Source organism: Thamnophis sirtalis, unplaced genomic scaffold (genome assembly GCF_051295495.1).
Source record: "Thamnophis sirtalis isolate CommonGarterSnake01/CBP01778 unplaced genomic scaffold, rThaSir2_p1.2 scaffold_4, whole genome shotgun sequence".
Taxonomy (NCBI): Eukaryota; Metazoa; Chordata; class Lepidosauria; order Squamata; family Natricidae; genus Thamnophis; species Thamnophis sirtalis.
Window position 1 is genome coordinate 84313670 of NW_028261384.1, and position 15685 is coordinate 84329354.

The window sequence follows — 15685 nt, forward strand, 5'->3', positions numbered from 1 at the left end:
GGAAAGGAACAGTTATAATTCCTATCTTCAAAAAAGGGGGGGGGATGGTGGTGGTGGTGCAAGTGGAATCCAAGAAACCTCAGACCAATCAGCCTGACATCATTACCTGAGGAGATCTTGGAAAAGATAACCAAGCAACAGATCTGTAAACTCCTAGAAACAGGCAAAGTTATAATCAGAAGCCAGCACAGGTTTGTCAAAAACAGATCAAGCCAAACAAATCTTATTGCAGCCTTTGACAAAGTGTTTAGGAAATGTTGGTGGACCAGGAAATGCTATGGACATATTATACTTGGATTTCAATAAATTATTTGAAAAAGTAGAACACGACCTACTTCTTGGTAAGATAGAAAAATCTGGAGATAGACAGTTTCACCACCAGATGAATATGTAACTGGCTGATAAATCATACTCAAATTATAGTCTTTAATGGAACTACATCTATATGGAGGGAAGTAAGCAGTGGAGTACCCCAAGGTTTCATCTTACGCCCAGTACTCTTCAATATCTTCATAAATGGCTTAGATGAGAGAACAGGAGGGAAATTCATTAACTTTGAGACAATACTAAGCTGTCAGGAATAGCCAACACCCCAGAAATAGCCAACACCCCAGGAGTTCAAGATCCAGATGGGTCTCAAGAGACTTCTCTCCTACATTTGTCTTTTCTTTTGTCATTGTCAAATGCAAAGGAAATTAAAACAAAAGCTGCTCCCATGTCCTGATGAGATCCTTCGCTGACAAGTAACTTGTATACATTCCTGCATAAGCAAGATACAGAGTTCTCTGCTTTTTCCTTGTTCTCTGCTTTTTCCTTGTTGCAACTTTAAACCTAACCCTGCAGCTTTCTTTGCAAGATTTTTCAGAAATTGTATTAAAAAAAAGAAATCTATGCATTTGCCAGAGACAGGCAAATTATGGCAGTTTATGCAAAGAACACCACAGCTTATAAACAGTTTCGTTTTAAATGTAGATATATTTTAATATAACATAGGTTCATATAGGTTCATAACAATTAAGTCTTTGATGACTTAAGAATTAAGTCTTTGATGACTTAAGGAAACATCATCAAATTTTAATAGTTGGTTTGGATATTATATATTAACAAAATTATGATTATGGAGACCTTGGGGCTTTCTGAGTTTATTTGTATTCTTGCAGAAGTTTCATTACCCAATTAAGTTATATCATCAGTGCTGATCATGTTTATCCAGCTAGTGTACTAGGCTACATCCACACTAATCATGTTACCTAATTGGACAATAAAATGTCTACAAGCAAACAACCAAACTCAGAGACCATGAGGACTCCATAGTTCAACCCTGAGCTATAAATATTTTCTTTTATTGATAATTATGAATAATGCAAGAGTTTATTTGAAAAATCTTTTAACTACTTAAGGAGCAAGAATAAATACTATAAACAAATATAGGCATACAATTGTTAACATATTTTGTATTTTTCAATGCTTGAATAAAAGCATTGGCAATATACTGCACATTTGGCCACTTTAGGAATTCCTAGAAAGATACTGCCAGGAAAGTAACATCTTTATATTTCTGTTTGTGTTTGTGTCTGCGTGTGTGTGTTTGTGTGTGTGTAGATGCATGTATGTAGGTAGGTGTGTGTGTGTGCGTGCGCGCGCGCGCACGCATGAGCGTGTGAATACCTACCTACATACATACAAGCATATATACCAGTGTCCTATTTCATACTGGAAAATACTGTGAATTTATCTTTATAAATTATTGTGAGCAGGTACATAATCCTTTCAGTTTTTGAAGTAATTCAAATGAGATTTTATTTTTCAAAGAATCTCCAACATCCCCTAATTTTAACTGCACCATATGAGAACACAGTGGCCTCCAAAGGATTAGGATCTACAAAAAGTAATGGTCACAAAAACAGCAGTATGGATACAGCACAGCAGTGCACCACATGCTTGAATACATTTCAGTATGTACCTAAAGGTTAACAAAATGCTGTGGTGTATATTTTATGTTATTTTATGATAATTTTGATGACAATTTTATTTTTGCTTCCCAAAGCCTTCAGGAATGGATGACAAATAAAATAAATACATAATGGTAGAATGATTGAGACAGATCATATTAAGTTACCAAAGGGAAATGAAAAATTATATCGCAAATCAAGAAGAAAATTATGGTAAGGCATATAGAAAATATGTACCTTGAACAAGCTGCATACATACACATAAGTACACAAATTGTTTTAGAAGAGAGATCTTGAGGTTTCTGGCATGTCTCTGAATTATGGTTTTACGTACCTCACTTTGACAAGCCGTGAGCCTCTATATTTATGTCTTAAAACAGAATTGTGAAATGTCTCATACATCTGTTGGGGGAAAAAAGTGGTTTGAACAAAGAAAGCTTGGATTCAGACAAGGAATGTAAATTAGTAAAAACTTACAAGTTACATATAGAATTGCTAAATATAGCAAACCAATAGCATATATTAAAAGTTAAATAATAATAACAAAAATAGAACAGATGGGCAGCAAAAGAGAATAGCATTGGCCTATCTTTACAATACAGTAGCCATCATTTCGATCCAAACTTTGATTTCTGGGTTGTGGGCTTTGAATCCAGACTTTTTATGGTGCTAATCTAGGTTTTTGGCAGTGGTGTAATTTTCAAATCAAATGATTTTAAATATTTCATGAATACCTGTACTGTACGTTCACTAGAACCCGGTGCAAACCCTCCAAGCCTACATTAGGTTTACATTAGAAGCACATTTAGACTCTTGAAAAACTACTCTCAGCTGATACAAAGTTAGAGTAAGGATCTGCATGCATGCCATACAATACCTGTATCATTACTTTTGCTTCAAATAATTTCAGCGCCATGGGAATATATTGCTCCCCCTTGGAATAAAAATAAGTAGGTATAGCCTTGGTGTTTCTTTTTACTACATGTGCTTCGTGGTCTAAATGGATATTTCTCCACCTGGATGAATGGAACATTATTCCTAAATAATTGAAATGTTCTATTTTGTTATCATTAATTTATCTTATTATCATTAATGGTTCCATTATGTTCTTTCACTCCCCTGTCAAAGGACAACCTCTATGTTTTGAAGCAGACAGATCAGAATATGTGGCTTTAAATACTTATATCACTGCTAGCTTCCAAGCCATCTACTGAAGAAAGAAATCAAATAATTTTATTTGTTAGACAGAAAATTCCTTTATTTTATTTGTGTATAACATTCCATTTCCCTTTAGGACCCCAATAAATCAATATTCTAACTTCAACAGAGAAAGAAAAAGAAAAAGCAAAACTACTTCCATCAAATGATAGAACTTTCTTTTTTTCCTTTTTTGCTCAACAACCCAGAACAGTATGAGCAAATTAAAAGAAGTTATTTCATATTGAACCAGCTTAAATTACCAAGGGCAGCAGACAACTTCTTCAAACTTCATGTCTTTTATTCCCCATCTAACTGTAAGTTTATAACAAAGATATATAGTATATATCTGTACTATATAACTGTACTATACTGTACTATATAACAGTATATAGTACAGTATTGCTCTATAGCTGTTAGACTTTCAAAAACCTGTTTTAAAGAAGTCTCATTCCCACTACTCTTTACAGTTGTACATAGTACAACTATAATAATAATATTAAAGTTATTATCTTTATTCTACAAAATACTGATGATAATCAGGATGAATTAAACACCACATATATTGTTATCAATTTTTGAACTTTACACAGTAAGATATTTGGAAACTTGAAGATTCTCCCAGTAGGTGGAGACATTATCCAGACATGGGTTATTCCAGTCAGTGTCCAATAGGACTAGGTCTACCAAATTGTTAAGCCTCTCCCTCCGTGCTAGGTTTCCCCAGCTTAGTCCATTTCCTTGGACTGGCTGTGTCTGGTGATCTCTCCTCATAGATATTAATTCTTTAATTCTTTCTTGGAATTAATTCCAAATTCCAAATTGGCTATTCTAAATTATCAATTGGTTAATTATATTGCTTTTCTGACAATCGAGAGTGGTGGTAGGGATCAGGTTTTGCCTGATCCCTCCAGCCTCATTTATTGCTGCTTTTCCTGCACTGCAGCTTAATTCGGTGAGCTTTGTCCTTGCGGCCCTGCGTGGCTGCGGACAGGGTTTCTAAGCCCTTTTGCCCTGCAGTGCTGCTCCCACAGCCATCGACGGGCCCATTACCACCAACGAATGCTTCTCTCACGCTGCCAGCGCGTAGCAATGCTCCTTTGCCACCAATGAGACACTGTCACCATTTCCTCAAAGTCTTCCGGCAGCCTTCCCATAAACATACAGCACACTCCTAGAGTGGCTGCTGCTGGAAGAATTGGAAGCCGAGTTCCAGAGTTTGGAAGCTGGAGAAAAGGTTTTGTTTGGAGCTCGGCGGCAGCTGGCCCAGGGAGGCTGGGAGGCATGAGAGCTGAGGATGGAGCAGGTGCTCATGCAACCTTCCCTCTCCAGCCTGGCAGAGCTCCATGCACTGACCTAGGGGGTATCCCGAATGTGCCAAGCTGTCGGAGCTGGGGGGTGGGCAGAATGCCACATAGCTTATGGATACTCCCTGTGTCAGGGAATGGTGCTCTGCCCAGCTGGAGAGAGGGTTTGCCAGGTGGCTGCTTGTGAGCATGATCACCTCATGGCTGCTTTGCCCCTGAGGCTGTGCCCGGCTCTTCGGGAGCCCGGTCGCAAGGGAGCAGCTGCCCGGCAACCCCCCAAAAATAGGCCCTCCCCCTCTAATAAGCCCAAGGCCATATTTCATGGGTCAAAAAATATAAGACCCTGTTGTGTTTTCGGGGAAACACGGTACGATGCCACTTGGACTCAGTTCTCTTCCTGGTGTCAGTTGCATGGTATTACACTCATGCAGGCCTCCATCCCTAATATTCTACAGTTCCTTCAGCTGGGACTTGACAAGAGACTGTCCCCAAATACACTCCGTTGGCAGGTGGCGGCTTTGTCCTCAGTTCTGTCCATCAATGTTTCTAAGCCGCTCAGGCCCTTATTCACTGGTTTCTTCACAGTGCTACCAACCTCAAGTCTCCTACTGTACATAGATTTCCTTCTTGGGACATTACCAAGGTCTTGGACATGTTAATAGGGCCCCGCTTTGAACCTCTACATTTGATGTCTCTGTACCTTCTAACAATAAAGGTTGTGTTTCTTGTCGCAGTCACTACAGCCAGGTGAGTTTCAGAACTGGCAGCTCTGTCAACCAGACAGGACTTAATGTATTTTCCACCCGGACAGGGTTGTTCTCTGCCTGGATCCAACCTTTATACCTGAGGTAAATTCAGTGTTTCATAGAGCACAGGAATTGGTGCTTTCTGACTTTTGTCCCAATCCATCACATCGGCTAGAATGCAAATGGTACTATCTTGATGTATGTCGAGCCTTGCATATTTACATCAAGCGCACTGCAGAGTTCTGATGTTCAGAAGCGCTCTTTGTCCGATTCCAGCCTGGGGGTAAGAAGGGATCCAAGGCTTCTTCTACAGACATTGGACGTTGGGTTCGCTTAATGATTTCCAGAGCCTACATAGCTTTCTCTCTTCCTGTCCCACAACAAATCATGGCATACTCCACATGCAGCACTGCCAACTCAGCTGCCTGGTCTTCCCAGGCCCCGTTGGAGGAGATCTGCATGACGGCTACGTGGACAATGCCATCACCATTCATCCGACACTACAAGCTAGACAGATGTGCATCAGCAGATACAGCCTTCAGACGGTGAGTATTGCAGCAAGTGGTGGCCCACCAAGATTCTTAAGTACTCACTCTGTTCCCGCCCATGGGACAGATTAGGCTTTGGTATGTCCCATGTCTGGATGATGTCTCCACCTATTGGGAGAATGGGCATTGGTTACTCACCTGATATACCTCTTCTCCAAATGATGGAGACATCAGTTTTGACTAACAGTCTACCTTGATTCTTCCTTCGTCTAAGCTGGGGAAACCTAGCACAGAAGGCATGGCTTAAGAATTTGGTAGACCCAGTCCTATTGGATACTGACTGGAATAACCCATGTCTGGATGATGTCTCCACCATTTGGAGAAGAGGAGTATCAGGTGAGTAACCAATGCCCATTTTGCAAAATAGTTCATGTCACTGGTTCTAAAATAATTTGTATCACAGCTGAAGCCTGAGAAAGGCATTTCTTGTTTCATGAAAAATATGTCAATAGCGGATAGTAAAAAAGGTCCCTAATTAAATTATGTCACATACTGAGCTCCTGATTGGTTCACGTTTAAGTGGGAGCTCAAGGTGGGATTGAGTATTGAGGAGGCAATTTAGCTGGTCACTAATCCAAAGAGCTAAATGCCTCATGAACGAGCTAGCCACAGGAAACGATGAGATGTCATTACCTCAGCTGGGTCAAACGGATCCTAACTGTGCCATGGTTTGACAAGGATGGCTGTCCTCATGTCCTTCACACCATTCAGCCCTACTTTGGAAACATGGGAATCATATGTGGAAAAATTCAAATGTTTCCTCAGAGCCAATGATTTCTCTTATCATAGGAATCAGCTTGACGAGGAAGCTATCCATCACTATGTGGCTGCCCTGCGATCAATACACACCAATACTCCACACCTTGCCCCCTAACCAATAAAAGTCCTGTGGAACTGTTAATGGAAAAGAGGTTGAGAACTGTTTGGACCGCCTGCATCCCAGTTTTGCCCCAGAGAAGCCTTTAGACTCCACTGGGGTCCCAAAGGTGTTCACCCTAGTGATGTCATTTATGTTTGTAGCCCATCCCCTTTGGCTGCCTGGCAAGGTAGTGGCGATAACTGGGTCCTACTCTTACAGGGTGGAGTTGACGGATGGACGGGTCTGGAGGCACCATATTGATCAAATTGGCCTTCTGCCAATTACCTCCCTGCGTCCCATCAGATCGCATAGAGTTGGCCTCCTCCGTATTCCATCCGCCAGTCAGTGCCGACTGGCGACTACTCGGAGGAGAGCCTTCTCTGTTGCGGCTCCGACACTACGGAACAATCTCCCCGTGGAGATTCGTACCCACACCACCGTCCAGGCCTTCCGCACAGCCCTCAAGAACTGGCTAGCCCGTCAGGCCTGGGGATAAGTTTATTTTTGCCCCTCCCGAATGCTGAGTGAATGTTGAGTTTTACTGTTTAATTTACTTTTGTGCACATTTCTTTTTGTATTGTCCTACACTCCCTTTCCTTTTTGATTGTAAGCCGCCCTGAGTCCCCTCAGGGAAAAGGGCGGCCTATAAATGTCTAATAAATCAAATCAAATCAAATCAAATATGAAACCCACCACTGGTCCTTGGTTATGATTATTCTACACTATCATGCTCATATTTATAAAACTCAGTGCCTCTGTGAAAAGTAAGATACATTGCGTGTATTGAAGTTGTTTTAATGCAAGCCAAAGATACCTTTTAAAAAAGAAGTTTACATCGTATTCTTATGCATGCCAGTGCTGTGTGTGAGGTAATTTAAGGTGGTTCTGACAAGTGTTGTCGGCATCTTCATATCCGGTCACATGGGCAGCAAGCCACTCCCATCTGGTCACATGGGCAGCAAGCCACTCCCACAAAGGAGGCCACACACACAGAGTAGGTTCAAACAATTTTTGAAACCCACCACTGAAACCCAGGCTAATCATAGCTAAAGACAGAGCCTAATTTAGCAACAGCATATAACTGCAGGGAGGAGAGATCTACAGTAATTGCCATCACATTTGTAGATACATGTGTACATTTCTAGCCTCATTCTCTCCCTTCTCCCAATGGTTAATGCTACCTTAAAATTGGGAGGAATAGTCTTATGATAAACAATATCTCATATAACACTGGATGTTTACATCATATATAGCTTGGAAATGTATCCCGTAGTAGACCTTTTTCTATATGCCAGAATTTCTACTAAAAAAAAACCAATAACAATAGTTACAATGATTTCTACATAAATTTATAACAAGGGTACTCTATGACCAAATTGGCACTGGTCTAGGAGCACCAAAATGTAGGGGCGCCAAAAGACCTCTAAAAAATGCAACACAAAAGCAAAAAGTAGTAAGTATACTCTGTGGGCCAGCTCATCCACACAAGGGTTAAATAAAATTTCTCAGAATTATTGCTCTGTGACAACAGTAGGGGCTAATCCAATTAAAATTGCATATTCATATATTTTAATTACTTTCTAAAGGTTTCAAATTATTTTAAAAAGTTTTCAGAGTGAAATATTTTGATAAAACCCTTGTGAATATTAAGTTTCCTTCATAGTTTCCATAAGGATGTCAAAGTTCAGGGTCTCACATTTTTGTCCAGAAATTTAGCACATTTGCTTTACTGCCAAGTATCAGATTTCTTATTTACCCAAATAACACTTGTAAACATCACAGAAACATGCAGATAGGCTATCTACCTACTCTACCCACTCACAAATCAACAAAACCAAAGGAAATACCACACACTCACATACAGATAAATCCAGGTGAAAACAATGTATATGCACACATAGAGGAACACTGAACACATTTTACTTGCCCCCCAAAAATAATGCAAACACTATTTTTTAAAAATGATTTCTACCTCTCCCTAGTCTCCTAACAGAACTCCTCATACACACACAGCTTATAATTTTGTTGTTGTTTAGGTATCTGGTATTTTTGTAAAGAAATCTCAGAGATACAGCTCTATTCTATAGCTAAGAATAATGTGAGGGTCCATATGAGGTCCACAGATACCCTCAGAATGGCATTGAGGAAGATTTTCTGGTATTGTTTTTAGTACAGATGATGTGTTTAAAACCATCTAAAATTAACAGTTGAAGAACAGGGCTTGGTGGGTGCCAAAGAAGATGCTGTGGGTAAAAAGGGTCCATATGTTGCAGAAGCTCCATTAAGAAAGATTATAGTGAATTATCCTTGTTGGGTAACATTTAAGATTTTTGACATATCGTAGCATCAATAATCTCAAGAACAAGGTTTTATATTTTAAATGTTCTAAATTTGTACTATTAAGTGTCTCTGCTTAAGTACTGCAGCTGTCTGTTTTCCTAATAATCAAGATGTCTTTAGAAGAAAATGAGTCAACATCATAAAAATGGCAAGAAAAAGAACAGGGTTGTGTTTTTTTTTTTTTTAGAATTTTATTAGTATTTGTAGGCCGCCCTTTTCCCTGAGGGGACTCAGGGCGGCTCACACAAAACCGGGAAGGGGGAATACAGACATTAAGATAGAAACATATAATAAAATAGTAAGCAACATACATTCATCATTTGGGAGGGGTAACAATCCTTATCCCCAGGCCTGACGGGCGAGCCAGTTCTTCAAGGCTATGCGGAAGGCTTGGACGGTGGAGAGGGTACGAATCTCCACGGGGAGCTCGTTCCAAAGGGTCGGGGCTACTGCTGAGAAGGCCCTCCTCCTTGTAGTTGCCAGCCGACACTGGCTGGCCGATGGGATACGGAGGAGGCCTAATCTATGGGATCTTATCGGTCGCAGGGATGTAATTGGCAGAAGGCGGTCTCTCAAGTATCCAGATCCACTGCCATGTAGGGCTTTATGGGTGATTAATAGCACCTTGAAGCGCATCCGGAGATCGACAGGTAGCCAGCGCAGCTCGCGGAGGATAGGTGTTATGCGGGTGAATCGGGGTGCACCCGCAATCACTCGCGCGGCTGCGTTCTGCACTAGCTGAAGTCGCCGGATGCTCCTCAAGGGCAGCCCCATGTAGAGCACATTGCAGTATTCCAGCCTAGAGGTCACAAGGGCCCGAGTGACTGTTGTGAGAGCCTCCCGATTCAGGTAGGGTCGCAACTGGCGCACCAGGCGAACCTGGGCGAATGCCCCCCTGGTCACAGCCGTTAAGTGGTGGTCAAATGACAGCTGTGGATCCAGGAGGACTCCCAAGTTGCGAACCCTCTCTGAGGGGTATAAAATTTGACCCCCCAGCCTGAGTGGTGGAATATTAGCCAAATCTTTGGGAGGAAAACACAACAGCCACTCGGTCTTTTCTGGGTTGAGCACAAGCTTGTTAACCCTCATCCAGTCCATAACGGCCTCAAGGCCCCGGCTCATCACGTCTACCGCTTCATTGAGTTGGCACGGGGCGGACAGATACAATTGAGTATCGTCCGCATATTGATGGTATCTAATCCCGTGCCTGCGGATGATCTCTCCCAGCGGTTTCATGTAGATGTTGAATAGTAGGGGGGATAAGACCGAGCCCTGAGGCACCCCATAATTTAGGGGCCTAGGGGACGATCTCTGCCCCCCCACTAACACCGACTGTGACCTGTCCGAGAGGTAGGAGGAGAACCACCGTAGCACGGTGCCTCCCACTCCCACCTCCCGCAGTCGTCGCAGAAGGATACCATGGTCGATGGTATCGAAAGCCGCTGAGAGGTCAAGGAGGACCAGGATGGAGGAATGTCCTTCATCTCTGGCTCTCCAGAGATCATCCATCAATGCGACCAAAGCGGTTTCTGTACTGTAACCGGGCCTGAAGCCTGACTGGAAGGGGTCTAGATAGTTTGCTTCTTCCAAGGACCGTTGGAGCTGGAAGGCCACCACCTTCTCAACAACCTTCCCCAAGAAGGGAAGGTTGGAGACTGGACGATAGCTATTAAGAACAGCTGGATCCAAGGATGGTTTCTTCAGGAGGGGTCTCACCACCGCCGCTTTCAATGTGGCGGGGAAGTTCCCCTCCCAAAGGGAGGCGGTTACAACCGCCTGGAACCAGCCTCGTGTCACCTCACTGCAGTTAGTAACCAGCCATGAGGGACACGGATCCAGGACACAGGTGGAGGTACTTACAGCTCTCATGGCCTTGTCCACATCCCCGGGGGTAACGTCCTGAAACTCAACCCAGAGCTGTTCTACTTGGTCTCCCTGCGCCTCGGCTGGAACTGCGGGGGTGGAGTCCAAGTCCGACCGAAACCGAGCAATTTTGTCCGCTAAGAATTGGGCATACTCTTCAGCTCTGCCCTGCAAGGGTTCCCCCGCCTCCCTTTTGTTCAATAGGGAGCGGGTTATCCTAAACAGGGCGGCTGGACGGGACTCAGCGGATGCTACCAGGGTGGCTATGTGCGATCTTTTTGCTGCCCTAAGTGCCCTGGTGTATTCCCTGGTGCAGGTGGTTACCATTGCTCGGTTCGATTCGGACTTATCGGACCTCCAACGGTGCTCTAGGCATCTCCTCCGGCGCTTCATCTCCCGGAGTTCCTCGGTGAACCAAGGGGGTCTCCGGGATCCGCCGCCTCGGAGGAGCCGCAGTGGCGCAATCCGGTCGAGGGCCTCCGACGCTGCCGAGTGCCACGCAGCAGCCAGAGTCTCCACCGGACTGTGGGCGAAAGTGTCAGGAATAACCCCAAGCTCTGTCTGGAACCTTGACGGTTCCATAAGACGCCTGGGGCGGAACCACCTGGTCGGTTCCTCCTCCCTACAGTGGGGGTCTGGCCTCCGGAAGTCGAGCCTCAGTAGGCAATGGTCTGACCACGACAGGGGTATGATGTCACTCCCCCTCAGACCAAGATCACAAATCCACTGCTCCGAGAGAAATACAAGGTCAAGCATGTGTCCCGCTGAATGGGTTGGGCCTCGAATTACTTGGGTCAAGCCCATGGCTGTCATGGAAGCCATGAACTCCTGCGCCCCATCAGAGTTTTCACCGAGCGACGGCAAATTAAAGTCCCCCAGGACCATCAACCTAGGGAACTCAATTGCCAGCTCGGCTACCGACTCGAGGAGCGAGGGGAGGGCTGCTGCAACGCTGTTGGGAGGCAGGTACGTTAGCAGCAGACCCACTTGACCCTTGAGGTCCAACTTTAACAGCAAAGACTCACACCCGACAATCTCCGGAGCAGGGACCCTACGAGGAACTAACGACTCCCGGATAACAGCGGCCACACCCCCACCCCTTCCCTGGGCTCTCGGCTGATGCAGCACCTGAAATCCTTCTGGGCACAGCTCTACAAGGGGGACTCCTCCCTCTGGGCCCAGCCAGGTTTCAGTAATACATGCCAGGTCTGCCCTCTCGTCTAAAATTAAGTCCCGGACGAGAGGAGCTTTATGTACAACAGACCTGGCATTTAGCGACAACAGCCTGAGACCAGGGTCCTGACTACTTGCGCCATCTGGTCTTGGAGTGGGACTCCTAGGGCCGGAAGGAGGGATCTCTGTAATGTAGCGAACCCTCCTTCCCCGGTAATGGCCTGCCCTAAAGTCCCCGCCGTATCTGCCCCTCCCTGTTACGACCGCAATACCCCGACCCTCTCCCGTGTCTCTGGTCCCCTCAACCACCCCCGTGGCTTCCTGCCATTACCAAATTCACACCTGCCATAAAGTCTTCGATTATGAAAACACAAGCAATCAATTGTGTATGGTGGCTAGGATTACATACTCCCAACTCTGGAGTACTCTTACTCTGGAGACCAAGTTAAGGAAAGCATTTCAAGTCCAGAGTTTAACAAAGCCTCATTTCGTTTCCACTACTGAAAACACAAGCTCCTAACAGATGTTACTTTTGGAAAGCCATTCAGAATGAAACTGGCTCCAGCTTTTTAGACATTTCATAACTACCTACATGAAACATTGCTACTATCATAACTAATGTTGTGCAATTTGAATTTGTTAACTACCATATGTTTAAAAAAAAACCTTAGTCAGATAATGTTGTATTGTACAATGAGCAGAGTTGTCACATTTGATTGTGGCAAGTCAAATCTAAATCTATTGCTTTTACATAGGCAAATTTTGAACTAGCAGACTGATAAGCCCATCACAATTACATTCTTCAGATTTTTATCTCTGGAAATTGCTAATATTGTCTGCCTCACAAGCCGCTAATTAGCCATATAGGGGAATCTTTCTTTATAAAGGAGCATATTCCCCTCACCATTCTTTAAAAACATAATTACATTTGTCTGAAAAATGTAACTGAAACTGGAATATGGAAAGCTGGTACTGAGTGTCAATGAAAGACAGGATTAAGCTAACAAAAGCTTCTATTTCAAGTGACTGAAATAGAAAATTACCATGGATAATTCCTAATTTGGTTTCAACCCAACATACTGTATAATCCTATAGCCAGATCACAGCAAATATATACAAGTCAACCAACAACAACAATAAAAGCTTGATGTTTATTCATTAAATATAAGCAAACTTTAAATTCATTTAAAAGTGCAGAAAGAAAGACATGAACAACAGGAAATAGTATGCCTTAACTATATATCAACAGACACTTTGAACTCTTGGAAACAATATAGTAGGTAATTACTATGGACAATCCCAGAGGTTATTTCATTATTGATAATTTAACACTTAATCTTTTTATTGAGATGGAAAGTGGGACTCGAGGTGATCCTTCCTCTCTTCTGCACCATGGAAGAAAATAATTTGGTGGATGGGATTGTATTTTCTCACTGGCCCACTGCCAATATAGGTCACTCATCATTTCTTGAATACAAAATTGATGAGGGGAAAAACCCCACAAATGAAAGACAGACTCTGGTAGGCCAATCCACCCAAGAGCCAGAGAGTGAATTTATTATCCCTTCAGGAATGGAAAGGACAAAAAGCAGAGAAATAACCAATTGGGTCTTGCATTAGACCAGATTGATACAGTCCATCATCTTTGCCATCCCACTGCCAAATGGACTGGAATTTCTGAAGCTGACATTCGAAAACAGTAGTAGCAACATAGGAGGCAAGCAGCTTAAGCTCTGGTGTGGAATTGCTTGGGGCCTCACTTATGGATACATAATTATTCCAGCAATTATACTGTTTCTTAAACATGTACTTCTGCATAGCCTAGATGACGAAAGCATTTTATGCCCTGACAGCTTTAATTATCTTTGTTTATTCCTTTTGAAATCCCTCTCAAAAAACATATGACAAGAACTACAACTTTATTCAAAGGAGTGGCTGAAATAATTTACATATAAACATGCCAGCATTTTAGTATGCTAATAATAGTTGCCACATCACAGTGCCAGTATTTTTAATGGTATATAACTATTTCTTAATAAAATACAGTTCAGAATATAATATATTACTTTTCAGAAGCCAGAGATAGTGTTAGAATTTCAGAGGAATTACATCTCAAAGGTTGAGAGAGAACAATAGGAAGCAACAACTAACTCAGAATACAGCATTTTGAATACTGTATATGCAGTGTGTGAGAGAATGGGTTTGTGTTTGTTTGTCTCTCTCTGTGTGTGGTCAGTGTACATTCATTTGGACCTAAATTTGATCTTCTGTTACATATTTTGAAGGTTCTTCTGCAATAATTTTTATATTTATTTCATTTTTTATCATGCTATAAATGATTTAGTATGAGCAGCACACTCCTTTGTATGGAGGATTTAACTGAATCCTCCAAACAAAGGTCATATAACTCAGTTTCTTTCTTTTTGAATACTCAGAATTAAATGCGTAAGTGTATTGCATTCTTCTCACCCCCCTCCTCCATTTGCTTAGTCTTACTTAGTTCCACATGTGTCCGTGATGCCCTCTAATCTCCTACACAGAGAGAGAGAGAAAGGGAGGGAGGGAGGGAGGGAGGGAGGGAGGGAGGGAGACAGAGACAGAGACAGAGACAGAGACAGAGACAGAGACAGAGACAGAGATCACTCAGACTGGTACTTTTAAAAAAGGACATCACAATGACAGTCACAGTTCTTGCTCTCTCAAATGATGTCCAACCAAAAGAGCTCTTGGTATAAAGAGTTTGGATCAGGAACTCACCATTCAGATGCCATCTGTTAGCTCTATATAACATTACAGTAGTTTTACATAGCAAAGCAACATGAAACTGTAATCAGTTGGGACTGGACAAAGTAAATAACTCTTCTAAGAGTTATTTACTTTGTCCAGTCCCAACTGATGGCATTTTCAATTTCTGGTTTTCAATTGATATTAACTTCTTTGGGTCTTACATAAGCAGTATCTAACAGAAAATGCTACTTTTATTAATTTAGACAGTAAGAATATTTTTCACCTTCACCTTGGAAGCATATTTTCCAGATTTTCCAGTACGTTACTTGGTACGTTACATACCTGGTTAATCATCCTCCTAGCAAGAAACCCAACATTCCTGCACCTCTTTGGCATGATAAGGAGCCAAATAATTATTTTTGCTTTGTTTCAATGTTTACTGGTGGAAGTTTCGGTTCTGCTTCTCCTTTCCTGTGGCATTCCAAGCAGTAATCTCTGGGTCAAAGCCCATATTGCCATTTTGGTCCAACCAAACTTGTAGCCAACACATTTTTTCACAAACAATAGAGCAAGATTGATGTCCCAGATGGCATTCCATTCTTGATGAGCAATTATTATAACCCCACATGGCAGCAGTTTATGGGAAAATAAACTGGACAAAAATTATGCCTAGCACAGAATTCATTAATGAAATGCCCATTTGTTCCCAGAAAGCTAGAGACAGATTTGCAGTGCAAGAAGCATGAAACGTGGCTCCTTCAAGATCAGCTTAAGACACCCCCATATGAGATTTCTCATCAGTTTGAAAGTAGCTCCAGACCTTTGCAATCTTACAACATGGGCAGAATTTGTAAGTTGAGTTACTTTGTTGCTGGCTCAGCTGTGAGTTGTTTGTTTAAATGCTTGGAAAAGTTGCTCTTTTGAGCTATCCAGTTTTCCTACTGTCAGGAATTCCCTTTTTGAATCTGGGAAC

The 15685-nt window shown here is 42.6% G+C and overlaps 1 protein-coding gene across 1 annotated transcript in view; it reads right to left on the reverse strand.

Moving 5' to 3' along the window:
* Window positions 1-15685, reverse strand: part of LOC106542262 (transmembrane protease serine 11C-like) — a 53992-nt gene that overhangs the window by 27933 nt on the left and 10374 nt on the right. Inside the window, exon 3 of the mRNA XM_087714416.1 lies at window positions 2287-2354. Coding sequence (XP_087570542.1) covers window positions 2287-2354 — 68 coding nt within the window. The remainder of the gene's footprint in view (window positions 1-2286; window positions 2355-15685) is intronic.